At 40.4% G+C, this 27,922-nt stretch overlaps 1 protein-coding gene across 4 annotated transcripts; it reads right to left on the reverse strand.

Moving 5' to 3' along the window:
* Positions 1–298: 298 nt before the first annotated feature.
* C17H21orf91 (chromosome 17 C21orf91 homolog) lies at positions 299–27,828 on the reverse strand. 4 transcript variants are annotated; one of them, XM_021661664.2, is made up of 5 exons: positions 27,686–27,828; positions 26,528–26,664; positions 7,789–8,304; positions 6,433–6,495; positions 299–5,152 (listed from the first exon to the last, which is right to left on the reverse strand). In XM_021661664.2, the coding sequence occupies exons 1-5, from the start codon at positions 27,799–27,801 to the stop codon at positions 4,986–4,988; spliced, it is 999 nt and encodes a 332-aa protein (XP_021517339.2). In that variant the 5' UTR covers positions 27,802–27,828; the 3' UTR covers positions 299–4,985. The 4 variants fall into 4 exon arrangements, with proteins under 4 accessions (XP_021517339.2, XP_021517343.1, XP_021517342.1 ...); XM_021661668.2 differs by lacking the exon at positions 27,686–27,828 and adding an exon at positions 27,422–27,542; XM_021661667.2 differs by lacking the exon at positions 27,686–27,828 and adding an exon at positions 27,014–27,361.
* Between the last annotated feature and the right edge of the window lie 94 nt (positions 27,829–27,922).

Consider the following 27,922-nt stretch of genomic DNA (forward strand, 5'->3'; position numbering starts at 1 on the left):
GTAGGTCATCTATTTGATTAAAAAAAAAAAGGAGGAAGAGAAAGGAAAGGAGGAGGAAAAAGGCAGGCCAGCAGGTAGGAAAGCCCTCTCAACACTGACCGGGGCCCATGAGATGGCTCAGCAGGTAAAGGTGCTTGCTGTCAAATCTGAAAACCTGAGCTTGGCCCCTAGGTTACAAATGGTCGGAGGACAGAGCTAACTCTTGAAGGTTCTGACCTCCACAAGCCAAATGTGGCCAGGTGCACCCCCTGCCCCAATGAACAATTAAATGAAAAAAAAATTAACTCAAGCTAGTAGATAGATAACAAAATACTTGTTTTATTATTGCAAAGTTAAAAATAGTAGACAAGCTTATCCAGTTACAGTTCCAAAGCAGAATACAAATATATAAATTGCATATAACCCAGATGACTAAATAAACTTTTTTGAAACAAACGTAAGCTCTTACCACAGCAGTTTCACTTTTATTTTCTAAATGTCAGCACAACTGTATAAAAGAAGCTTCTAATAGTAGAGATTGAAGCTCACCATCTACGGCATATGCTGTCTCTCTCACACATACACACACATACAAAAAGGTACACATTCTCTCTCACACACACATCACTGCCGAACACTTTAAACTGGAGGCAGTAGGATGGGGAAAAGAAAGCACAAACGAACAAGACAAACAGACAAACAAAAACTCAACCCACTACTCCAGAGGCAAATGCAGCTTCCCGCAACTTTAACCAAGTGCATCTCCATGAAATTTCTGCTTCACGCTGGTAAGCTTGAAATTGCGGGAAAATTACTAAATAATTATAACAGCCTCCTTTAAACTAAAAGTAGTGGTGAAAATATGATTTACAAACTAAGTGTTAAAAATCTTAACATCCCAGACCCAGAGGATCTGGGCCACATCAAGGTAGGTGCAGCCTGAGGTTGTTCAGGTCAGGACTGATGTAGGAGAAAGAAATGAAAACGCTGAAATGCAGGGCAGTCACACTCTTCCTGCCCTAGTGTGACCTCCCCCTCCTCACAAAGCCCCATCACTCCTGCGAGAAACTCTCCCCAGCCCATCACCACAAGGCTCTATGAGGGCAAGGGTAGTTATTTCGGGCTCCATTGTCAGTGATTTTTTTTTTTTTTTTAGTCAAGTCAAATTTCCTCAAAAAAAAAAAAAATTCTATTCAAGGTAAAAATGGAATCAAATAAAAATAAAGTTTCTGCTTTAATACTGTATCTTTAGGGTATATAAAATTTTTAGTCATGAAGTTTTAAAGCAAACATTTTGCTTTAGCTTGAACAATAATAACATGTCAGTAAATGAACTGTCAAAAAAAGTAAAACAAACAACCAAACAAAACCCAAAAAAACCAAACCCAACCAAACAAAAACTTTGAAAAGAACAATGTATTTTACCATTAAAGTATTTCATGTACATGTAATTACTTTTCATTCTCACAAATCTGAACCCTTTAAAAAGCTATAGAGATCTTTAAAATTCTCAAGTTTTGAGCACACATGTTTTGTGTTACATACAATGTTAATAAACAGATTTCTCCTGAAAAGAAACAAAATAAAACCCAAACTGGTACACATTAACACAAACAGATCAAAAGAATCACTTTGAAAATTAACAATAAACTGATAGGCCTCCACAGACAAAACACCAAGTTAAGTACTGTATAAACCCACAGAGGTAAAAGCCATTTTAACAGCAGATATGATATAGATATTATTCAAGACCAAGGACTCAGAAGCACTCATCAAGATGGCAACAGAATATATTTATTCCTGAAATTGCTTGCCAACACGAACACATTTTGAAAAATAATCATTAAATGTTTATAAAAATGGGCACTTTATGGTGAACCGAACATGTAGTTTGGAAACTGAAGGTCTTCTCTTTACTCCAATACTGCACACAAGACTCACAACAAAACAAATCTGAGATCACCAGCATGGGCTCTCAAGTGAATACCGTTTCCAAAGAACTAATTTAGAAATTAATACTAGGGTAAGATAATCTCTGGAGAAATGTAACAGGTTGGACAATATAAAAAGTTTAAGCCAGGCATGGCAGCGTATGTCAGTCCCCCACATCCAGAAGGCTGAAGCAGTAAGATCGACACTGAGCTTGAGGCCAGCCTGGGCAACATGATGAATCCAAACCCAAACCCTTTTTTAATTTCCTATGGAGACAGGAATTGAGCCCAGGGCCTGATATATGCTAGGCACATAAAAACACCAATCTTTAAAGACAAAACTCATGTTAATAATCACATCTGACTTCTAATTTTAAAAATATTCATCTTGTTCAACCACGAATCTAGTATGACAAAATTTTACGTCACTTCTCATAGTCATAGACGCTCTGAAATGCATGCGTCACTATCAGTCTGCCTTCTGTTATTAAAAAATAAAAGAAATCTTATGTGAGTTTCTTCTGAACTTTCTCAAAACATAGTGACAACTTCAGAGAAAGAACCAAATGTAGGAACCAGTATTTGTGATAGCTCCTATTCCCTAAATTGGAATTAACTATCCCACCCTTATTTCTGCATATACAGTAATTGCAAATTCAATCAGGAGAGCATATGAATCTAGGTGTAGGGAAGACACCTGAATCACAGCACCTGATCTCCTCCTGAGGCAAAAGAATTGCCACAAATTACAGGCCAGCCTGTAATTGGTCCAAGAATTCTAGGCTAGCCAAAGCTATGCAGCAAGACCCTGTCTAAAAACAAACATCCCCCCCCCAAGAGAAGTAATTGGTGAGTAAATTATACTCCAAAATTCTTGTGAGTAAGTACTAGTGTTACTACCAGCACCAGAGAGACTGAGGAGCACCATTGCTTTGATGTTTCTGGTGAAATATCTAAATGAAATGAATCAGAGGTCCCAATTAAGACCTTAGTACATGGGAAAATTCCAATTTTTCCAAACTCATTAGGGAACTAAATGTTTGCCAGAAAACTCTTTAAAGAGACAAGCAAATGCTTTCTTTGGATAACACTGTATTTAGGATCGCACCCTGTGTCTCCTGTGATAGAAATACACTAAGTACCCACCCACTACTGAGGATCTTACACTCCTCTGGCTGCCCTGACTGCCTTTACATCATCCAGACAGAAGCACAAATGTGTGCGATACACTGGCTGCTAACATTCTTCACGTGTTATACCAAACAGGAGTGCAGTCAAACTTGAAAATGTAACCATGACAACGAAGCACTAAAATACTTACTGGCATAATCAGGACAAGTCTTTACCCAGCTTGCAAATGTGGATCCTTCTATATTGCACACATTCAATTTAAAGCTTGTCAAAACTAAGGCAATGCATTCCTCTCCAATCTCCATACTTTAAATTCATCTTGGAAGACTCAAAGAACTTGAGAAGAAACTAAAAAAATTTTTTTTCCCCCAAAAGTTCCCTCCAAAAAGCTTCAATGTGAAGTTTAATATAGGTAAAAGCAAAAACAATGGGATATCAACTAATGCACAAACCCAGGCCAATTTAATACATCTTAATATTAGGAAAAGGTGCTTTTCTACAGTGAAGCATTTCTTTAGTCAAACAGTATTTGTGTTCAATATTAAAGTGTGACCCTTGCCCAAATATAGACTGCCAACTTCAAGGCAGAAGTCATCTTCATTTATGAAGCTGTTAAGTCAATGGGCTTTCTTTCCTTAGATTTCTGCAAGAAAAAAACAAAAAACCTACCATACAAATACATTCTAAGCACCAGCTAAAAACAATCCAGAGTCCATTTTAATATTGGATTAGTTATAGCTTTTATTTTATCATTAAAACTTATATAACTTCTTGAGGTAATTTATTAGTTAAGAATCTGGAACTAAAGTAGCTTATTATCCTTTTAAAAGTGGGCTTATTTTATTGAATTGAATATTGGTTTTCTTTTGTTCTGTAATCTCCTATCCCTTGAGATTTTAAAATTTAGAAAAGTACCTTAAAATTCTTCTCTTTCTTTTCTTTCGACTAGTTTCAGTGATGTTGACAGCAGAAAGCAGAATTTGCACAGTTAACTGATTCTTGAAATTTTGTGGAAGTGGCACACATAATAATTTTGTTTTTCCCCCAAAGAGGACAAGTACAATTTGGAGACAGGAGTTACACTGGGCTCGGGGCTGAGAGTTGAACTACTTTGTCCAAAACCTAACAGTCAAAGGGGGTCATGAGAGATAAAAAGCAGAGTGGGGCTTCTACTTTTATGGAGACGGACACACAAAAACTAGAATTGTATTTTCTTCCTAGGCTAATTCAGAATTGCTTTCATTAGAAAACAGTAATACACTTTATTTGCTTGGATATTTGCTTTAGAGTCATTAATTCCACTTGCATATGCTCTTATTAGTTAAAAGAGCTTATTAGGTAGACTGTTTCTCCAAATACTATGCAAAACATGTTTATCTTTAGAAAGGAAGATAACAGTTTTATAAAAAACACTGTATCCCCCAAATGCAGTGATCTTCCTATAGATGAACATATATTCACACATAAGTGCAAATACACATTTATAAAGACAATGAAAAATACCCAAAATAGCAATTTGATATATAAAATTTATATTAAAATATTGTTCATAAATAAGGTGATATTATGAATTCTACTTCCCTCTTAAAATTATTTCTAGTAGTTTGGACTAACATACGACCTTATTAGGCTTCCATTGTTTTGACAGCTGAGTTACAATAAAAAAATGTTCAATAAAAACATACTGTAACAGTATATTAAAGTAGTCACACATGGTAAAAGTTAGGGAGGGACATTTAGTAATTGTAAGAAAAAAAATCTCCAAATGAAGCCAAATGATTAACCCTAGACTAGAGTGATCTGCTTTATTAGATAAAGATAATAAATATTATCTTATGTTTTGCAAGTACAACCATAAAATGGACCGTAACGTTCTCCACACGCTTTCTAGGTGCACATGCTTCGCAGACCAACGGCTGATAAAGCGCAGCCACTCCACTTAGTTCAGTCGTTCATGGGTAGGTGCGGCCTCGTGCCGGCACGTCCCACTTGGAGGCACGGTAGCTTGGAACAGTTCTTGAGGAGCTGACCGATGGCGACATGACGGACGTGAAGCTCTGATGCCAAAGAGTCCTTTTCTTGCACTTGGTGTGCTAACTCTTCAAAGACTTCTGTGAGGATTTAAGAGGCAGTTTCATTTTCAGTGTACAGAAAGCTAACCCTAAGACTCTTAGCCTAAGTAAATAAAGGTACAGTGTATTGGGCTAATTTTAACAACAAACTAATTGGATACCAAGGAAAAGAGCTGTTTTCTTCTAAGCCTATCAGTGTTGATCATCCTATCCTATTGATATTTCATACCAATAACTGCAGTGCTGCCTGGTCTTCATAAAGGGAAGCTTAAGAAAGACTGCAGTACAGAGAGCAGAAATAGTGGCCACCACCGGAGCCACTTCTCCATTATAAGCTATAAATAGGTTCAATCAATATATGATGACGTATCAAGACAAATGTTCATTAATAAACAGGTCTAGAAACTGCTCTAAGAGGCTTGGAACAGATTACCCAGATTTTCAGAATCCTAGTTCCAACTCAGACAAGTAAGCTCAACCGTCTACTTGAATTTCCTTTGATGGGTAAGATCAATAACAATGGCAAACAGCTCACAGAAACACAGGGAGAGTAAAATGAGGTCCTACTTGTAAAGAGTTCAAAGTGAGAACTGAATGAATTTAAACTGGGGCCATCAGTGTTATATTTCAAGAGGCTGGTATGCTGAAAGTTTTGCACTTAAGTCTGCTACTGACTGGATGCATAATCTTTGTAAGCAATTTGGAGGTCTCCAAAGTGCAACGATTGCTTCACCTAAATAGGAATAAGCTGGAAGACAATAAATAGTTTTTTTTTTTTTTTTTTTTTTTTTTTTTTTTTTTTTATGAAAAGAAAATCCTGACATATTTACAGACAAAACAGCACATTGTCAGGGGTCTCAAAATAATCCATGCAGGTGGGTTGAGGTGGAGCAAAAAAATGGAAACAAGTGATGAGGAAAAAGTAGCAGTCGAAGCTGATGGCCACAGGCACTGGTCACTGCACTGATCTCACCGCTTTTTATATGTTCCGAGCGGTTCATAGCTTATATAGATAACCAGGGCTAATACCACTGCCTTTAGGGACTACCAGGGCTTCCAGAGTGCCCGGCACAGTAAAGGCCCTGTGTAATGTCTGTAATGGCTAGAGGCAGAGGTCAGTTTAGTCTCCACTCTTAGATTACTTTTCCTGAAGGTCTCAAGGAAACTTTCTCTTAGTGTGTATCTCAGAAACCAACAGGCCCAAATATCTAATTTCCAAACTTAAATGCTGCAGATGCTAACAACGTTCAATCGCAGGGGATATTCTGCATCAATATCTGCATCACATAAAACAAAAAGCATTGAGACTGATTCTTTACCCTGGATTTGCTGTTGGAGCTTTGCATTCAGTTGTTCTACTTCATCAAGAGTCATTGAATTCACTGAAACAGGAAAACACATTCACTGTTACCACAGACAGCGTAGGTAACGGACGTGCAGTTAATTCCCAACCCAACATTCAACAAAATCCCAGGTTTTCCTTCATTGTTTCTTAAAGTGTAGCAAACTCTAACCACAAAAACCTCATAAGAAACACATTTTATATATCACCACCAGTAACACTTCACAAGAAACAGAGTTCGAGAAAAGAAAAAATAGGCAATGGGACTGTTGGATTCTGGTATCTCCTGTATCTGTTCTCAGAGGTATAGTCTCTACCCATTCCCAATGACTCAGAGCAAGCATGGATTTTAAGCCACGACATGGATTTTAAGACAGTACTTTAAAGAATAGTGAAATGCCTATCCTGAAAAGCAACCTTTAGATGAAGAATAAAGAAAATAAGTTAACTTAAGCCAAGTAAAATTACCATAGTGAGATTTTTGTAGAAAAGATGTGGACGAAGTAATCTCAAATTTTAAAATAAATTCCCCTGGGGGCTGGAGAGATGGTCTCACAACCATCTATACTGAGATCTGATGCTCTCTTCTGACATGCAGGTGTACATGGAGATAAGAGCACTCATATACATAAAAAAAATCGATGAAAAAAGATTTAAAAAATGTCCATGTTACCTCCTGCCTTTAGCAAATTGTCTCATATACATAAAAAATCGATGAAAAAAAGATTTAAAAAATGTCCATGTTACCTCCTGCCTTTAGCAAATTCTCTCTCTCTCTCTCTCTATATATATATATATAATTGTCTACATATAGACAATTTGCTAAAAGCAATTAATATATATAATTAATATATATATTAACTGACTCCCTGGCTAACTAGTCATACAAGAGGTGAGCAATATGACAATGTATGCTGGCTAACAGCTCCAGTTGCACAAGATAGTAGGAACTCTGAACTTCCAATTTAGTTTGCTGATTCTATGCCATTTGGTCACTAGTAATAGCAAAGTAAGTGACGGTGTGTAATACACATTCAAGAACATTCCAGAGAAGGTTTTAAAGACATCACACTTTTGCTGAGGCGAATCTGTCACTTAAATAGTATGTTCCCTAAATCCATGATTTACGATAAAATTCTCCACACATTTTACACACAAATACATACGGGACACACACACACACACACACACACACACGAGAGAGAGAGAGAGAGAGAGAGAGAGAGAGAGAGAGAGAGAGAGAGAACAAACCAGTCAAAATCAACTACCACCCAAGCTCCCAAAGCAAAGGCCAAATCACAGTCTTTACTGTTCTTCTTGTCACACTACTTACATTGTTCTCTGCTATAATGCGGATTCTGGGTCTGGACATTCGCCTCTGGACCAGAGCTCGTCTCTTCTGTTCTCTGTGCCTGGTTGTGACTGTGAGGCCACAATGTAGCCGAGTCTTCCAACACAGCAAGCCCAAAGTCCGTATTTTCCCTCTGCTCCAAAATTCTTTGCGTATAGCTTGAGATGCCACCTGTGGTTCCAGCTGTCCTCTTTGCAGAGTACTTTGGCACTTGAGAGTCAAACTGGGGGAGTAATTTCTTATCTGGCTTATGCCTGAAATTAAACAGGTGATGCTGGGAACTTTTGGAACACTCAGAATCCAAATCCAGGTTTTTATTTTGGGCATACTGTATAATCCAGTTTATCTTCTTACTCAGAATGGTTTTAACTCCTTCGTAAGTACTTTTGGACAGCTTGGATCGTGAACAGTCCTGGTTTGCAATTGAATGGTATTTTTCAAAGCAGTCTTTATGGCCTCTCAATGATTTGGTATGTAAAAGATTAGATTTTGGAACTCCTAAAATGAGAAGAAACAACGAAAACTCAGAAAATGTTCACATTTTCTTAATAAAACACTACTTTAAGTTCAAGCTAATCTCAGGGAATTCTTGATGGAACTCATTTGCAAATTTGAAACCGGTAATAGGAAATGTAGCCTCATTCGTGTTTCTATTTAGCCTTATGTTCAAAACAGTTTTAGTCATTTTCTGCATTTGTGCACTTGCTTGTGTATGTGTTCAGAGGCTGATTTGTGTACATGTGGCCCAAGGTCAACAAAGTGTCTCTCCACCTTTATTTCTACTGAACTTGAAAGTTGGTGATGCAGCGAGGTGGTCTGCTCAATGAGCCTCTTGACCTATCCCTCTGCCTGTCTTTGCCTGCATTCCAGGGATCGGAATCATACTTGACTGAGCCACATCTCCAGTTCAACGCAATATTTTCATGACTAGAAAAGACTTCTGAAAACTTTGGCTCAGTTTGAGCCTTTGTCCAGAAGCATCTTAGTACACACACTAAAACAACAAACACAGCTGTTCCTAGAAAACACTTATCTCCATGAAGTACACACTTACAAAACTTTGTTTTATAACCTTCAATAAGAAAAGGCTCAAGGGTTGGGGGAATGCCTCAGTGGATATACACTGGCCTTGCAAGTGTGAGGGCTAGAGTTCAGATTCCCAGAGCACATAGTGAGCTCTGGGCCCATCTGGACTCCAGGCCTAGATAGGTAAAGGAGAGTGTTCTCAGGAAATACGGAACCGGCTTCCACCCAATACACCAGAATCTGCACACATGAATACCCACACACATGAACACAAACATGGGCTCCCTCCACAAGAAAGCTTTTTTTTTTTTTGCCAACAAAATGTAGATTAATCACATTCTTAAAAATTATTATTAAATCCACACTCATGCCCCATTCCTTCTTCTCCAATTCTATTTCTCCCCATCCTTTTTTAAGACTTCCACCAACTCCACTCAGTACTTGTAGTACACACAGGCAACACCTTTCTTTCTATGGAGAAAAAGGATCCCCCCAGCAGTCAACTGCTAATAGTTCTTCAACTATGAATGAGATTTCATGACTCATGACTTCCTTTGCCATCCAGGCTTGGACTTTGCTGTCATAGCTGCTATGAGTTCATATTTAAAACTCTTATGCACCCCCGCAATAAAAACCCAAACAAAAACAAAAATCCTTAAAAACATCAAAATCCCACAAACAAAACAAAACAAAAAACAACAACAAAAAAGAAAAACCCATTTCACTACCGCCATCCACTACCTCTAGCTCTTACAATCTTTTTTTTTCACCCATCTTCTGAAACGATCCCTGAAGTGTACTGTAGATGTCTCATTTAGGACTGAGGTATCCTCAGTCTCTTGTTCTCTGCATTGTGACGCGTTTTAGGACTCTATGTTAATTAACATCTGTTGCACAAATAAATGTCTCTGATGATGGTGGACAAATGTTCTGATGTTTAGGCAGAAAAATAAGTACATATGGGCAGTTTAATACCATGTTCACTTAGCAAACAGTACAAGGTTCTCTTTTAGGACCTATAATCTACCCAGAAACAGGCCTATGATTTACCCAGTCACAGGTTCTTGGCCCGCTATATGAGTTTTGTCTTGTAGAATTGGCCTCAAGTAAAATCAGAGACTGGTTGGTTACTCCCACACATTGTTGCCACTGTTATACCGGTGGGCACATCTTTCCAGGCCAGCCATTATTCACAGCTGCAGAAGACTATTTAATACTTTCCCTCTCCATGAGCAGGCCCAGTACGTGCCAGCACTACCAAGACAGCCAGTATGGATGAAATGTCCTGATTGGCTCCAGACTGATGTTACCATATTCTTTGACTCAAGAATATATATCATCTTTAGCAATAGGGTCTTACCATCAAGGTTTTGAGGATAATTAAGAGAAATGGCAATATCCTATAATGCTTGGTGGGGTTTATGGGACTTCATTAAGTTTTTACTTGGCATATATATATAATTTTATTATATTATAAATTATATATAATCCTTATAAATGTAATGAACTGTTTCAATTTATTTTGTAAAGAAATCAAAACACCTATACTTTTCACAGTTTAATTTTACACTTAGTAAAACTTATCAAGATAATTTTATCTTTTGGAAGAAATGAATTGCATACAATTATTACTCAGACAGTACGATGTATATGTACATTAGCTGGTATAAATTTAACTCACAAGTACTCATGATGCACTAAAAATCATGGAAATATTTTGAGTACCTTTTTATAGCTTCCAATTTTTTGAAGTGAAGCTTCTACAAATACAGGATACAGTTTCATATTAAAAAGTTTTTGAAAATAGTTATATATTGTTATAATTCAAGACATATTAAAGTCAAGCAGTGTTCCTTCTATGCTGAAAGTAAATCAGGTATGTGCAGTTTTAAATGAATGCCTTCCAGAATGATTTAAACTAAAACTGTGAAAATGGAGTAAGGAGACATACTGAGGGACTGGGTTTAAAAACAAACAAACAAACAAACAAACAATCCACCAAAATCACATTTCAAGAAACATGAAAAGTTACATTCCTTATTCTCTCTTAACTTTAAAAGCTCAAACTCTAATTTCACTAATTGAAATTAATAGTCTGGTGAATAGTAAGATAGTAGAAAATTTGCCTTTGAGTGGTATAAAGTAAGGGATAAGTATGTAATGCTAGCTAATACTGGGACTTGGTCAGCTTGCCCAAAATCCCACGCTGGGTAGCCCATCAGATCCATACTCTGAATACATGGGCTGTATAACCGGAACCTTTTGCCTCTTAGATGGTCCTAGAGGTTCCCAGAATTCACAAAGTCAAAATGAAACTCCTCTGCTTCTCTCAACACTCAAACCCCACTCTGTGAGTGTGGAAACCAATGATTGTTCAAGGAAGAAACTGGAGCATTCTTCCTGAGAGCTCCTCTCTCCTCCTCCTTTTTCTTCTCTTCTTTTTTCTCTTCCTCCTTTTCACTCATAACAATCTCAAACTCAGCTTCACCCATTGCAAACCTGGGCATTATCCACATCTTCCTCTAAGATGCCTTCTCTAACCAACATACCTAAGTTAGTTTATCACACAAGATTTTACAACTGCCTTCTCACTGGCTTTTATTTCTTGCCAGGTACATTCTGCGTAGAAAGGGACCATTATCTAGCTTACTCACAGGCGCCCACAGTCTTATTTATTTATTGTCAGATGCCCAATAAAAAGTAGTTAGATGCATCAGGAAAGGTTAAAAAGACTATTTAAAATGCAGCAGCAGCAACAATGACAATAAGAGCCTTATTTTACCAATTGTCTGTTTTTCCATAGACTACTTCACTGCAGTTTTATCCATCTTAATTAAGGGGTAGTAAGCAGTTTCAGCAGCTTACTCAGAGGATAATTAAGGGCATCTTTCAGTGAAGTCTACCTAAGTCTAGAAGGCTGGCAGCCTAATCAAGTGGTGAGTGGCACTAATAACACAGAAGTAGATTCCTGTGGTATCAGTTTGTCAAGAAAATCATGAAGCTTACTTCAACATACATATTTTTTAAATAGCAATTTACATAAGTATACATCAAGGGCTGATTCATATAAACTTCTGCTTATTCAGTGAGATCTGATCCTTTAACATTTTTGGTAAAATTATAATAGAATTTTAACTTCACTAAATTATTAAATCCAACTTGAAAGTACTTGTAAACACACTTTAACTATTCCATGCAATATCAAACAAAAAAGTAAAACAAAAACACCATGACTACTATATATAATTCATTTTTAATATAAAAATTGTGTCTCAATTTATAATGGCAATATGCTGGACATCTTAAGTGATTATGGGTTTTTCCAATTTATCACTTCAAATTAGCACTAGAGAAACAATTATTTCTGTTATCAGAAATCTCAGATTGAAGGTGTCAATGGAAGAAGCTGAGAGGCCATTGAGGACATTGACTGGAAGTTACTGCTTGGATTGCAGTGGAGACCCCAGGACCCTGGAGATGCCAGGACTAGTGGGCACCCACCTAGAACAGCAGCTGGTATGGAAAGCGGCTGTGCCGAGCCTATGGGAGAAGTGTTGGAGAGGTGGAGCTGCCTTTAAAGCCAGGACCACAGTGAGTCCCGGATGTCAGTCATTGACCTAACAGAGTTTGCAATTACACGGCTGGACTCTGGTTTTACTTAAATGTGCTTGTTTTTATTCTCTGGGTCTTCCCTCTTTGAGTAGTTAAGTATTTAAGCCACTTTGTATTTTTCGAGGACCCCAAAATTAAGAGACTTTGTAATTTTAAAGAGAAACTGAACTTTTAAGTGTGAGAGCTCTTTGAAGACTTCGGGACTTTTAAGGCTTTATTACATTTTATATTATGATATTAAGAGAAGATCTTAGGGACAAACAAGAAAAGAAAGGTTACGGTTTAAAGTGTGTGTCAAAGCTGACAGGGAATGGAATGTTGCTACCAACTTGACACAGCTGACAAAGCTTTTATCAAACTAGAACATTTCTTGTATATTCTGTAAGCTCTCAGGATAAGCCATCTGGCAGGCTGTCCTCACAATTACACTATTCAGTTCTCTCTCTAAAATAAAATTGCCCATCAAAGCCTATAGAGGGCCAAAAACTTCTCAAATGGAAATATTTACCTGTGACTGAGGATAAAGAAATTTAAAACTGAGGGTTTTAGATAATCTGCTTACTGCGGGACTACAAAGCTTCTTTCTAGCAGAGACGATACTCTAAAAAAACTTTTTTTTTTAAAAGCCGTAATTGCCAAAACTCTTAATGAGTTGTCCTTCCCATCCTATCCATCCATCTTTTACAGATCAGATTTATGATTAACTAGTAGTGAAATCAATGAAGCAGTCTTTTCTTGGAGGTTTACCACCTGGCCCTGTCAAGAAGCATGATCTTTCACACTGTCCCCACTGATGCAAAACAGCTTTACTTCATGAATCTTTCAACCACATTATCTGACTACCTTGTGTACATTTAATTATGGACTGGACCCTGTTTTGATTTGGCGGGATTTCCTACTGTGGGCTTCTTATCTCCTCCTTAATCAAGCAGGAGATTTTAGTATGACTTAAGTTTCAGGTTATAAACATGCAGTAATTCATGTATTAAGTCGTATTGCTTCCAAATGCTTTTTGTGGAGGCTCATATTGTGCCCAGCATAGATAATTTCCCAGGATGTAAAGTTTTTGTTTTGATGAATTTACTTTGGTTGCTAAGAGAGACGTACTTGTACATATTAAATAATACCATGTTTGTTTAAGCAATTGTTAATTATAAAAAATGCGAGGAAGTGCATACAGTTTCACTAAAGATGAAAATGAATTGAAAGGCCACGTCTTCCTTTTTGAGGAACAGATAAGTATTTTTAATAAACAAAACAGAAAAGAGGCTCTGTCAGTAGAAGTGTTTTGTTCTGTTTAGACTCCAAATACCTTCAAAGAACAAAAATATTACACTCACATACAATTCTTGATTTCTTGCTTGCTGTTAAATCAAGTCTCTCAGCCATTGGCTTATATGCGGGTGGCAACTATCATGAGAACAGAGAATAAATATGTACTCTAATAATATGTGAAACAATATGTTCTCCATATCAAAACAGTCCATACCAATGCCTGGCTGAACTCCAGGTCAGGTCACCTCAATGCATGTCACGACTGCAGTGATATTTGTCTGGATTGTCTGGCTAGAACAATATGTTGACGCACCCAACTTGACTACAATACTACAGAAGCATTTGTTGAGCAAGCTTTAGGCAAGTTCAAAAAGATATTACCATGTTACTGTTGCCAAGCACTGCCCTAAGTGGAAGGATGTTCAGGTTGTGTCTATCCTGTAATGGAACTAAAGGGAGAAGGCAGGCATGGATCTGAAAAGCTCCTTCCTAAAATCCACAGCACAGACTCCTCCTTAGAAAGTTTTAGCAGTTGCTGACTGTGCCAGCAGGAATAATGGGATAAAGGAGAAACCTAATCTTCTACCTCTCAGATGTTTAGCTAACTCAAGCACCAAGTAGATGGCTAAATAAAACCTTGCATGTTCAAGGTCCTGACACACCATTTGAAAGCCAGGTAACTGGGAATCTCTGCACTGCGCAGCAGATGGAACTGTTGGCCATCACATTAAACCAGCACACAGAGGGCTCAGGGGCTTTTTCGTATTTGAGAGCCACTGTCTTAGGGAAGACATCCAACAGGTGTTCTTGTAAGGTAGCAGATTTCAGGTTAGGGCTGGTCATGTTAGGCTAAAGCTTTGATGTGCTAAGAGGATTAAGGAGGTAATCAAATCAGCTTGCTGAAAGAAACTGAGTTATGAGGGTAAGCTTCAGTAAGCTAAGAGTTCAGAGAAGTTATGTTAAAATATAAACCTCAACATCAAATAACAGAGAAGCCAAAGTAGAAGTATGTTCATGTAGGCAGTGTGTATAAGTTACAAATTATTTCAAAACCAAACCAAACAAACAAACAAAAAAATACCTCTCCCCCAGTGAATTCTACTTTTTCATTCTAACAGTTGGAAAGTTAGGAAAACACCTACATAACAACTGTTTATTAATAAAATAGCGCAAAAAAAGAAAAAAATTATTCTACTCTCTAATTTGGATACTTATTTTTTTAAACCAGTAATGGCCAACAGAACTTTCTGTGATGGTGGATATGTTCTATCTAAGCTATTAAACACTGTAGCCACTAGAGTTAATATTAGAAATGAGGTTAGTGTGACCTAGGAACTCAATTTTGAATTTGATTTCTTTTTAATTTACTGAAATTTAATAACAATGGTCAGGCTACTGACTTGGACAGGGCAGCTCACCTATAGACAACTGACTGAGAAAAGGGAATGAGAAAGAGAACATGGATGGAAGCTACCACCATCTCTTTGAAAGCCTCACTGTAATGGAGGACACCAGGTTCGTAACCATACAGAATAAAAAAGTTTAGGTCCGATTTTTAGGTACAATAAAACAAACTAAGTTTGGATAATTTAAAGTGGCACAATCAAATAAAACTACACCATACAAAGCTTTAAGCCAAATAATGCTCCATGCTCAAGTTTTCTACTAAATACATTCAATTCATTGGTATTACATTTATGCTAGTTTTTTGTTCCTGAGATTATCATATAAAATAAAGTAAGTTATGATACAACACAGCATCACTAAGGCTAAAACGGGCTTACTGGTTTTAAATATCCACTGCGGTGACATACAGGGACATCAACTCTCAGGAAGAGTGAGGTTTCTCAATGGTAAAGTTATACAGATGAATGCTATTTGACGATAGCCTGCAAAATACTTTCATAGTAGCAACCACATGAATGCGGTTAGGGTGGGGGGGGGACAAGCTGGCCAGACCCAGTAGTGGATCTGAAACTGCTAAGAACTGCAGTACCTGTTCAAACTCTGTTTTTCATCTCCTCAGTCACCATCTCCCCAGTTAAAGTTTGGACTGAGAAACTGATTTTCTTACAGGTAAGAGAGAAAAAGTGAGCCCAGATGACTATGTATAAAACATCAGTTTTACAACTCCATTTCTTCGCTTATGCTTGAACCACTGACCCTTAATTTCTAGGTATTTTTCTTTAAGTGTTTGATAACATCCATTAATTATGCTGCCAAAAGCTAAAAGAATAATATGTGTTTCAGACCAGTATGAACCACATAAATGTGACATTTTAGTAACAGACAATTCAGCTTCTCTTTACTTCACTCAGAGTCCTACAAATATTTCTTTTTTAAAACATTTCCCGATGGAGATGAAAACAGAAACCTATTAATAATGTTGGAGTCACAACATAATTGACTTATATTTTAGGTGGGGTAGACACCTTTAGGTGGTGTGGCTAGCTGTCACAACTACATTACCATAATTCTAGGGTAAAATTAACTTTGTGCTAAACAAACCAGTTAGAAGCCTAAGGCAGACCAACCTTCTGCTCAGTGAAACAGAAATGGTTTTTAAATTGTGTGGGGAGATATGAAAACAAATGATAAGCCTACCGTCAATGCCCGACTCTTCTCCTGGGAATTTAAGTTACATCACAACAGGGATTTTTACCAGGCAAGTAAAAGCTGTGTCAGAATGTTTCAGCACTGTAAACTGTAAACTAGCCCAGTCCTCAATGGAATACTGGTGCTTTAAAAAAGCTGATGTGTTCAAGAGTTACCTACTGACAGGAAAGAATGCTCCTAATGTATGCATTACAGGAATATACTGGACAGTAATGGTGTGTGCACAAACTTTTCTTTTATAAGTACAATTCTCCTCCCCACATTTCCTCACCCCAGAAAATTCGGCAGTAGAAACACTGAAATTAACAAACACCTGGGATTTTTAACCTCTCTACTCTTTTTGATTCTGGTATTTTGACTATTTTGCTTGAGAAAAACAAAGTTGTTTACATTTTAAGTAGGAAAAGTTCAAAACATAACATAAATTTCTGAAAAGAAATATACTTCAGTTTGAAGATGAACACCTGTGTTCCTTAGATCAAGACAAATGAGGCTTAGGTTTTGTGCCTTGTTTCAATCCAATAAGCAAAACAAAAAAGACAGTGACATCCTCAAAGCGTATGATGGTAAAGCTTTCCTGAATTCTTTCTCTGCTAACAATGCATCTAGCAGACTATTTAAACCTCAAGGGAAGAGAGGCCACCCATCCCTCCCCAGGGTCAAATCATAACACAACCAGAGTTTTATTTACCTGTAAACCTTTGGTGGAGAAACAAGAAAAAAAATAAAAGGGGCACCAGGGAAAAGTTGCTAAATGAACAACTGCACACTGTTTTCTGCTTTTGGCTTAAAACAACCAACATAACTGGCACAATCACTGCCACAGAAGGAGGGGGATGGTTGCAGAGGTAGAGGTCACTCCTTAGCACTTCAAATCCCAACACCTGCAGAGCAGGAAGCTACTGTGTTAAGGGAGAAGAGCCCCGGTAGCCCATAACAGCAATGCTCAGGAAAAAACAGACTCCTTCAACCTAAATCGTACCACTAGCCTCTGCAACATTTCCTCATGCTCCTATAACCATCATATCTTCTCAGCCCCTTAACTGCTGTCACATATATTATCTTATTCATCATTCTTTCTCATTTAATACATACTTCAAGGAGGAGAAATAAGTGGTGTTGAGGACATATGCATGAGGTAAGCATAGAAACCAGACAAGAAGGGAACAGAGTCTAGAATTACTCTGATGGAGGACTGAGAGGCCAGGGAGAGCCGTTAAGAAGACATGCTGGGTTTGGTGTAATCCCAGCTTTATAAGAGGTTGCCTTAGGAGTACAGCAAGTTCAAAGTCGAGCAAGTTCAAAATACAGCAAGTTCAAGGCCTGCCTGGAAAAGTTGTGAGAACTTGCCTGAGGGTGGGGGTAAGCTAAACTAAAAAACAAGTGGTAGGATATAGCTCAACAATAGAGCACTTACCTGACACACGTCAGGTCCTAGGTTTAGTTCCAATATTTAAAAAACAAAACCAAACCAACCAATCAAACAAACAAAACAACAGGAGGAGGAATAGGGTATGATAAGAATACAATATATGAAATTCTTAAACTTCATTAAAAAATACTATTTTCAAAAGTGGCTAACCAGGAAATGCTACATCCAGGAGCTAAGAGCTTGACCTGAAGGAAAAGGCAAGGACTAACTGATGAGTTGAAAGAAGACAAATGCATGGTCAGAATTGTCTTCTAAAGAACCTTTTCGGAGGTACCAAGGAAGAGGCCTCCCTGTGGGTGTAGTGGGGAGGGAGAGGAGAGGAAATAAGTGGTTTCTGAGGTAAAGCCAGTGCGAGAACAGTGCCCCAAGAGAGGAGCAGCGAGTGCAGAGGAAGTGGGGGTGACAAGGCTGTTTCTGGGACAGCTGACTTGGCTCTGCAAGCGAGAGAGCCATCCTCTGCTGGATGCAAGGCCCAGAAAGCAGTACTTGGGCTGGGCTCCATTTCAGCCCTAACTCATCAACTTCCATAGAGTACAGATGGACCCATCTTTGTTTTCTTCACAGGCCACAACTATGTGCGGGTAGTATAGAAATCACCTTTTAATACAGGGTGGTCGACTTCTATTGGCTCTCTGGGAAAAGTCGTTGTTCATGATTGCAGCCTTGACTCCTGTAGCTGCTGCTGGAAAGAATTCTGTCCTAACACCGAAGGCTTTCGATTTAGATCTAATGCTTCCATATGTCTCATACCACGTTTCACTCCTGGCTACTGGGACTGACCGACCATGATTTGGGGCTAGAATGTAATTTTTATGCACTTATGCCATTAACTGCTGTTAACGGAGTACTCTGGGTTGCATGCTTGTTTCCATCACAGCTCGAAAGGCAGTCAGGATACCTACATGGTGAGTGTCCGCCCAGCTGCTGCAGCGTCCGGAGGTAATGTGTGCTGGTGTCAAAGGAACCTAGAGAAGCAATCCAAGGCAGCTTGCTCTGTGTTTGGAGTAAAACACTGCCTTTATACTTCCAGTTAAGAAAGATAACTAGACACAACCATGATTATAGCTGCACTGTGCTGTTATTCTGCCGAGAAGATAAAGACTCCCAGCTTGTGAGAACACTCCACAGATATCTCATGTAATTCGGTAAACAGACCAAAGTTTCCTAGTGGGTCACTCTAGAGGAAAAATCTTAAAGGCATTTCTCTAAAGTTCTACCAGGTTAATGCACAAATTAAATGCACATCCAATGCTCTGCCAGTCCTCTGTGATGGCTGAACATTCACTGGTAAATAAAACAGACTCCACTTTGGTCTTCATGGAATTAGAGAGGGAAAGGAAAAGGGCGCAGGAGACAGCTACACAAACAAGGTCCTACAGCAGTAAAGTGGACAGATTTCCATAAAGAGGAGGGCAGCGAAAGGAACAGACAGGGGTAGTGATATATGCGCCTGTAATCCCAGGAGGTGGGAGGCAGAGGCAGGCAGACCTGTGCTTCAAGGCAAGACTGGTCTGCCTAGCGAGTTCCAGGACTGCCAAGCCTACCTAGCAAAATCTTGCTCTGAAACAAGAGAAAAGAACAAAACTGAAGGGAGCTGGTGGTGGGAGGGTAGGGCAAACAGGCTGCTCACCTGAAGGGACTGTTTTGTCTCTGAGACAGGCTTTGAATCCGAATCTTAGGCTGGTCTCAGACACACTGCAGTCTTCCGCAGTCTTGTGTGCTGCATGAACCACAATGGCCAGCTGAGGAATTTAACTTTTTGAAGGACTTTGACAGGCAGTCATTTTGTGGAGCTACCCTCCTGCATAGTTTGGCAAGATGTATAATAAGTCTTTACCCTCCATCAGCAATAGTTGCAGATACGAGGCAGGAATGTAGTTATTTTATCCTTTCATTCCAAAATGACATATGGAGTAGAATAATTTACCTTTAGACATGCAGTCTCTCGGGTGTTCAACGGATGATATAAGTGAAGATGTCTAAAATTAGCTGCAAATGCAGACAATTTGAGGGGAGTGAGAAAAATAAATCTGCTACATATCACCATGGACAAGGTCACAAAATACCAGGGGTGAAGCTATAGCAGCTTGGGCAAAACATGCCAATACTGTTTTATCAAACAAAACAGATACAACATACTTCAAAACAGCCCGTACGACCAATTAGAGATGATGGGAAACCCAAAGAGGAATGACACTATCATAGGGAGGGCACCACTCTTACAGAAGGAATGTCACTCCCATAGAAGTGTCACTACCACAGGGAGGGTGTTACTATCAGAGGGTTTCAATGCAAATCAGAAAAGCAAAGAAACTCCCTTCGCCCAGTGGAGGCAGGCATACCAGCTCTGCAGCTCTGGCATCATCAACCTGGGGGTGAGCTCTTCCGTGTGCCTGGAGGATGACTTTACTCACTTCAGTCCCCATCACTCTGTCACATGCAAAGGAGGATGAAATTATTTCCACTTGGCCAAGACGGGAGGAATCTACATGTTTTCTGTAAGAACGGCTAGATTATCCTTGAGTGTCAGTTCATAAGGGAAAGGGTTTCCAAGGTCCCCACTTTCTCGCTACAGTTTATCACTAAGAGAGAGGAAGTATTAGTCATTTCCTGTTGCATATGTAGATGAGCATGAACCTCTAGACAAACTAACTGAATAGTGCAGATGAGGAACTTCTCGGTCCCACAGGAGCGGGGATTTCCATCTGTTGTATTACTATGTGGAGTTTTGTGCCCTCAAAGGTACAAAGTAGGACCCTGTGCTCCTTGACACCCAGCTCTGCAACCAGCGACTGTGCGGCTCCATTCTCATCATCAGAACATGGATAGAAACAGATCTGAGCTTCACTGTCGGACACTTCTGGCACTAACAACAGTTGGCATAGTAGTACATCAAGACTAAGAAGGAAAACCATGAGGGTGTCTTGCAGGTGACAAATGTCAAAGAGCAGCAGTGCTGGCTTTGCTATCTTGAGAAGGTGACCCAACCAAAAGTGGCAAGGTCAAAATCCAAGATCTAGCTCGGGGACTCGTCTCCAGAACAGTGGTGGGGTGGTGGCTGATGGTCTCAGCTGCTGACCATCTCTGTAGAAATTCCCAGAGAGAGGGGAGCCTGAACAGAGGCTGAGGGAAGGCAGGGAGGAGTGCCAACCTAAAAACATAGCAAATTACTTAGGTTTAATTGCATTCGTTCTTATCTAGTAATAAATATCTTGGACACTCCTCCTGGGGAATTGGATTAATTATGACATTTTATGGACTGAGGTAGGTTAAATAAATAAATAAATAAATAAATAAAACCTTACAGCTTTTGACAAGACCACATTTTAAGTACAGTCACATGCTGGTCCCCACAATGCAATCCGTTATTCAATGACCTCGCATCCTGTTCAGCCCCAAGGCTAGACGATGCATCTGATCACGAATTGTTTTCAACCACCATGGAAACAGTTTTGCCTTCAATGCGTGAGGCCGTTAATACTGGCGGGGGGGGATACTTGTATGGCCCACTTTATTAGCTGGCTGCTCAATATACACTGTACTGTTGTAAAGCATCGACAATGTGGAGCAGCAACTCTTAAACATAATGAATGTTAAGCGTAGGAAATTGGAACTGAGGGAAAGCTCCTTTTCCATACAGGCGTGACACCATCCTTTCCCTTCTATCTGGGAATGAGTAAATAAAGGCTGGAGTAAGCTCAGCCTCCCCAGTTTGAGACATAAGCCTAAAGATGGAAACTCTGTGTCAAGCAAAGTAAAACAGAAATAAACCTGACTACTCCGGACTTCCTAACTCAGCTTCTTTCCAGTTCATACATGTACATGTTGGGAACCTACACATGCAGGTACAAGCTAGGGGTCAAGGCCAGGGGCTTTCCTCAATCACTCTCCACCTTATTTTTTTTCTTTTTTATAATTATTTTACAGTTTATTCACTTTGTATCCCCCCTCTCCACCTTATCTTTAGAGACAGGGCCTTTCACTGATTGTGACCTCACTGACTAGCTGCACTGGCTGGCTAATGAGAACTAGGATTCTCGCGTCTGTCTCTCCAGCACCAGGACTAAGGAACATGCCACCAAGCCTAGCTTTTACTTGGACTTTAGGGTTCAAACACTCCTCATGATTATACAGTATGCGCTTAACTGATGGAGCCATCTCCTTAGCCTCCAACTTCTTTTTATAAGTCAATTATAACTATCCATTCCATTTTATTTCACTATTATATTTCAACTTCCTGTTGCATAAAACCAAATCAAGTCCCAAAGAATAAGTTTTCATGACCAATATTCCTGTGTTATCCAAACTTTAAACTTAACTCACTTTTGAGTAACCAAGATTGGCAAGTTAAGAAGAAAAGTTTAAGTAATGAAAATAGGCTACAATAACTACGTCAGGGTTAAGAATTTGAACCTAGCTCCTCTCACATGGAATTTAATTAAGACGAGCCTTTACCAGTCTAGTTTCTGCTGCTTTTCTTTGAAAGCAGTCTATAATTTCAGCTCATCACCATTGATACCCACTTTCTCCTCTAATCTACTTCTGACATTCTACCAACAAAATCATTTAAAAAGTATTCAGCCATTTTCAGTGGTAATAAAAGCAGTTAAGGGGGAAAAGAATATAGAAAGAGCACTAGGCTTTAAACTTAGATGAACTAAAAATGGAACTTTTTAGAGTTTAAAGATATATTTACTTTTATTTTATGTGTATGAGGTTTTGCCTCCAAGTATGTATGTGCACTGTCTGGGTGCCTGGTTCCCACAGAGGCCAGAAGATGGCATCAGGTCCTCTAGAGATGGAGTTACAGATGGTTGTGAGCTACCATACGGGTGCGGGGAACCAAATGTGGGCCCTCTGTAAAAGTGGCAAGTTCTCTAACAGCGGAGCCACCTCTCCAGACCCAGTTTCCGGTTCACCCTAATACATGGTGTTGCCGCCACAGGACTGAACAAGAGAAAGAACTGATGTTAGCCTTCGTTTGCTGCTTCCTGGCCCCAAGCAGTAGGTCTGTGGAGAGATGCTGGTGTTTACAGCAGGACATGGAGGAAGAACAGAAGATCTTAAAGAATAGAAAACCACTTCTGGCTTTCCAGTGATAAACAAAGTTATGGTCAAAAACCCAGGATGGAGGAATAGTAAAGGTGGGCACTGGGCTTGCCTATGCTTTAGCAAGAGGAAACAGTTACGGGTTTTTCTTATTGGAAAGATTCAGGAGCTGAATTTAACTCTGTTTCCACGAAAGGACAAGAAATTAGGGGCAACAGAACATAGAGTCCACAGAGAAGCTGGACACATCCTTACTCATCAGCCAACAAAGCCCCTGAGACCGAAACCGGACTGGTTAAGTGGTCTAAATGTTGTTCGCTATAGGAAAGAAAGCTTGAGTTACTTAATTGGGAAGCCAGAGTGCAGCGTAGCGGCTGCCTTCCTGGATCCACTCCCAGGACTGTTTACTGCCTTTGACAGTACAGTTGTTTCATTGCAGGCTCCTAAGACCTGGCTTCAGTTTAGGGAATGGTGGTGATTTGGTTATTAATTAGGTTATAGAGAATTTACCACGATAACCTAGATGCCTGTAAGTATACTTGATCACTAACTCTTTACGAAAAATCTTAAGAGTGGCTTAGCCAGATCAGGGCGTAGCCATCTGCATGTGTCTCCTTATCTTACAAGTACGTAGATTATTCTGTTGGTGAGCTCTGGGCTCAGAAAGTCAGCCTTGGGAACAGTTAATGACTGGAGCCCTTGAAATACATTTTTAGGGTTTTGAAGAATTGGATCATGCCTTAGAAACATAAAAGTTAGTACCCCTTTCCTTTTAACTACTGTGAAACCACAGAAAAAAGACAACTCAGAGCCATGCCTAGAATACAAAGTCCCTCCAATAAGATCAGACTGTCTGCTGTCAATTCCCTTTCATCCTTTGTCTTTGTAGAAATACATGCAAGCACACAGCTTTTAAACAAGAGGCTCATTATTAGGAGACCAGTGTTCATGTGATGCAAACAACCCAAAATGTATAAAACATTATTTTTATTTACAAATGCTTGAATTAAAACTATCTGACTGCTGTGTTCCTCAAGACACTTTTATTTCACTGGGGAACTTTGCAAGAAAAAAAGAAAGGAAGAAAGAAAAGAAGAGGTTGAGAGATAATTTAAAGATTTTTCTTACTTAAGAAACTGAGCAACAGCAATAGGACCACACCACAGAGAAGACTATTACTGCATTAGCAGAGGTAAATGTCTTATCCAGGTGTCCCTCTTGCACCCCATTGTAGAAAGAAAATACAATAGTTCAAGACACTAACAAAGATGAAGAATATACCCTATGCTTTTTCTGATATGCAATTATATCACTTTTCCCACAGATTTTTAAAATGTGGTGTGTGTGTGTGTGTGTGTGTGTGTGTGCACATCACAACTCACACATCAAAGTCAGGGGACAACCTGAGGGGGCTGGTTCTTTCCTTCTATCATGTGGGATCCAGGAATACAACTCAGGGCCTGAGGTTTGGCGGCAGGTGTCTTTACCTGCATTAAGCCATCTCACCAGTACTCCACGGATTAAAACAAAAATAAAAACAAACAAAATCTGGGTACTGATATATAAACTGACATTTGTGAAAATCTTCCCTCGTTTTCCTACAATAGGACAATATTAGACTAAACACATATTTATAACAAAAAGCCCATTAATGCAGTAAAAATAGAAATATATTTGTGAGCAAGGAACTGACACTAGAGATAAACCAAGAAGACTTTTAACTCTAACTTTAATGCACACAGAAGATGAAGTAGTTCTAATATAGACTGAGAATTGTTTTCATCTTTTAGACTAACAGACGACTATTATTTAAAAAACATAGGACTGGTGTCATGCTTACACATCAAGAGCTAAAATGTTTATAGTTAAAAGGCACTTTCAGAAGGGCTTGAAAAGCAGTTATAAAAAGTGAGGTTTGTGCAATAAAATTTTATTATGGCTCGATGATTTACTTATCAGGAAGCACCGGTTAGGGAAAACTGGCTGAGCCAAAACCAATTAGGATTCAGGAGGAGGGGTTCCTAGCATCCATCTTACAATTGATCTACCTATTGACAGTAGATCAGTGGAATTAAGGTCACATCCACAAGGGCCAGATGGCCACGCTTCAAAGCCCAGGACTATCAATTACCAGTTATGTGGCTTCCAAAGTGCATCTCTTAGGTAGCTAGGGTTCCATTCCATCACACTCAAAACAAGGACTACAAGCAGGCATCCCAGAGCCATTTTGAATGAAGATAATCCAGTAAGAAGCTTAGGACAATGCTTGGCACGGATGCGCTCCCAGCAAACATTTGCCTGGCACATAACAACAGCTTGCTGTCACCACTACAGACAGCAACCTGGAGCAGCCCACCAGCCACTCCTCAGTTTCTTCCACAGGAAACACAGAGGCTGCAACCGATCATATCTGCTCTCTCTGCCTTTCAGAAATGTCAACTTCAACAAGGTGTCAGAATATACAGGGAAAACTGTGTGTCCAAAGAACTTAAGTGTACTCCTTTCTCCATGGCTGAAGAGCATGGTGTTGTAACTCAACATAAGAATCACACTTCTAAGTCATCCTCTCAAAGCTCGCTGTAATTGTTAGGTCTACTAAATCCAAAGAGACAGGCATTCTGCTTAATCCACAGAAGTTCTACGAGGCTCCCTGGCACGGTATTTGGAAGCTACAGCATTTCTGAGTAAGAAGTCCTAACATGAATGTCAAAGTCTATCACAGTACATGCCTGTGTTTAGCAATAAGGACACTTCACACCTCTTAACAGAAAGAAAATAAATAAATAAATAAATAGAGATCACGAAAATCTTTAAATACACAGGTCAAGACAAAATGAAACGCTGTTTTGAAAGCAAGTTCTCAAATACCTAGATAGTCTAAATACCTAGTAAGGTCTTTCCCCATTGACGCATTACAGCCTCAATATTCAAGTTACGAGGAAATTTAATTGTTTTCGGGAATTTCAAGAGTCCTTTCATTGTGATTCATATATACCTAAAAAAAATTTGGTATTTCACTATGTGAAGAGTAAGGTTACATCCCATGTTTCCTGGAAACAAGAGACTAATCTCCAGGGCCCAGTCAGCTGTCCTGGGCCAACCCAACCTTCAGTAAAAGGTTTATTTTAATTTCCAAAGCGTTTGTTTTCCGTATTCTCTATTCCATATACTGCTATCAAGAAAAACTTAAAAGCCCTTCTGTTTTTTATTTTTTAAATTATTAAAGGTAAAGGAAGATATTTAAAATTGTATATAAATATTTAACTTAAAAATTACAAATAAATTAAAATTCACCACATGATGGGGAAATAGGGACTAAGAGTTTGGGCCGAGAGGAAATAAAATTAAATCTGCCCATGAAAACCCTCATGTTGATACAAGAGAGGCACGCGTGTGCTAGGAATCTAATGTTTACCAGACAATACCCACACTTCATTTCATATTAGCGAAAATGAGGGTAACAATGTTAACTGTTTTAAAGACAAAAATTTTCCCTCAATTCATAACTATGTCAACTCAGGCTTCATTTCCAGAAAACTTTTGTAGATCACCACCTAGCACAATCTCTAGGCATTCCATCAACTGCAGTTTTAACTTCAAACTTTTCACCGTAAGTTGTACAAAGTTCACAGCATGCAGTTAAGAAAAAACAAACAAACAAACAAACAAAAAACGAACAAAAACAAAAACAGAAAACCACAGCGTCCTCACCCTCGAGATTCAGCTCAAAGCAAATGTGGCAGAAGGAGAGTGTGTCTTTGTCTGTTCCCAGCTTACAAACACTGCAAATGTTGTCATCATTCAAATCAATGTTTACAAACTGCTCCTCTTCTCCGTTCATAGTGCCCCTGCGAGGAAGGAGGAAAAGAGGCAAGTTACACAAGAACTTGCTCGTGGCCTGCGGCAGCGACCCAAAGACGAGAAAGGTGGCGTCTGCGACAGCCCCACCGGGCAAGCATCGCCATGCCTGGGGTTCACCGTCCGTGAGGAAAGCACCGGGACGGAAAGAGCCCACGGGTGACACCCGCCGCCCGAGTGCCTCCCGCGCTGACGCTGGCTCTGAAAAACCAACTTCAGGCCGGTCCCAGCGGCCGGGAGGAGCCGCTGGGACGAGGCTCGGCCAACTTGGGGGCGAGCCCCGGAGGCGTCCCGCAGCCTCGGTTACCCGGCTCCGCGGCTCCGCGGGGGGAGACGCACGTGGGGACGCGGACGCCCGGCAAGGGTCGGCTCCCGTCGGGGACCCCGCAGCCGCGGACCGGAGGGTCCCGGGGGCGCCGCTCGAGGGTCGCGGGCAGCCGGCGCGGCCTGGGGCCCGTCCCGCCTGCCGTCCGTGCGTCTGTCCGTCTGGGCACCCGGCCGGCGCTCCTAAGCGGCTCCGAGGGGAGCTCTACCGTCCGGCCCCGCGCGCCGGGATCCGCACTATTGTTTCCGCCGCGGCGCGGACGGCCCCGCGTTCCGCCCCGCCCCGGCCGCCTGCGCCACCCCGAGCCGCCCACGCCGAGAGCGGCGGCGCCGGCGCACGGACCCCGGGCCCGCGCCCGCCCCGTCGCGAGGGAGCAGCCGTCCTCCACCCGCCCGCTCCCGCACCGCGCCCCCCGCGCGCACCCCTCGCCGCTGCAGCGCGCGGCTCGCGCCCCTCCGCGCGCCGCACATGGACCCGTCCGGCCCGCCCCCCTCCAGCCCCGGCAAACTCCAGCCACTCGCGGGTTGGGCCCACGGGGAGCGCGGCGGGTTGGAGTGGGGGTGGGAGGCTGAGGGGTGCCAGGAGAGGGGAGAAAGGCACACGCGCCTGGGGAGAAGATGGCTTGGGGGCCAGGAGCCTGGACCATGTACTGTCCCTGACCTCCAGTCTCAGGATGGATGACTTACAGAAGGAGAGGAAAGTTGGCCAGCCAGGTATCTCTGTTTAGGTGTAATTCTAGCAGCAGCTTCTTTTCCTCCAGATTAGGTCTTGATGAGGCGCTCCTCCCCGCACTGTGGTACATCCCGTGAGCATCTCCGGAGGACTTTCCCGAGGCTCCGCCTTCTGTTTTTGTGCCCGCCCCTTTCTTAAACTTTTTCTCTCAATTAGTATATAAGTTTACTTGCATCATCATCTTGACTCCT

The sequence above is a fragment of the Meriones unguiculatus genome, chromosome 17 (genome assembly GCF_030254825.1).
Source record: "Meriones unguiculatus strain TT.TT164.6M chromosome 17, Bangor_MerUng_6.1, whole genome shotgun sequence".
NCBI classification, from domain to species: domain Eukaryota; kingdom Metazoa; phylum Chordata; class Mammalia; order Rodentia; family Muridae; genus Meriones; species Meriones unguiculatus.

What these genes read in the sequence shown, in the direction of transcription:
- C17H21orf91 (XM_021661664.2), bottom strand. Translation starts at nt 27,801, where the DNA reads ATGTACCACAGTGCGGGGAGGAGCGCCTCATCAAGACCTAATCTGGAG. An exon ending in GCATTATAGCAGAGAACAAT is followed by an intron (nt 6,496 to 7,788) that starts GTAAGTAGTGTG and finishes TTCCTGTTTCAG; the next exon opens with TGAATTCAATGACTCTTGAT. An exon ending in GCTCCAACAGCAAATCCAGG is followed by an intron (nt 5,153 to 6,432) that starts GTAAAGAATCAG and finishes AAATCCTCACAG; the next exon opens with AAGTCTTTGAAGAGTTAGCA.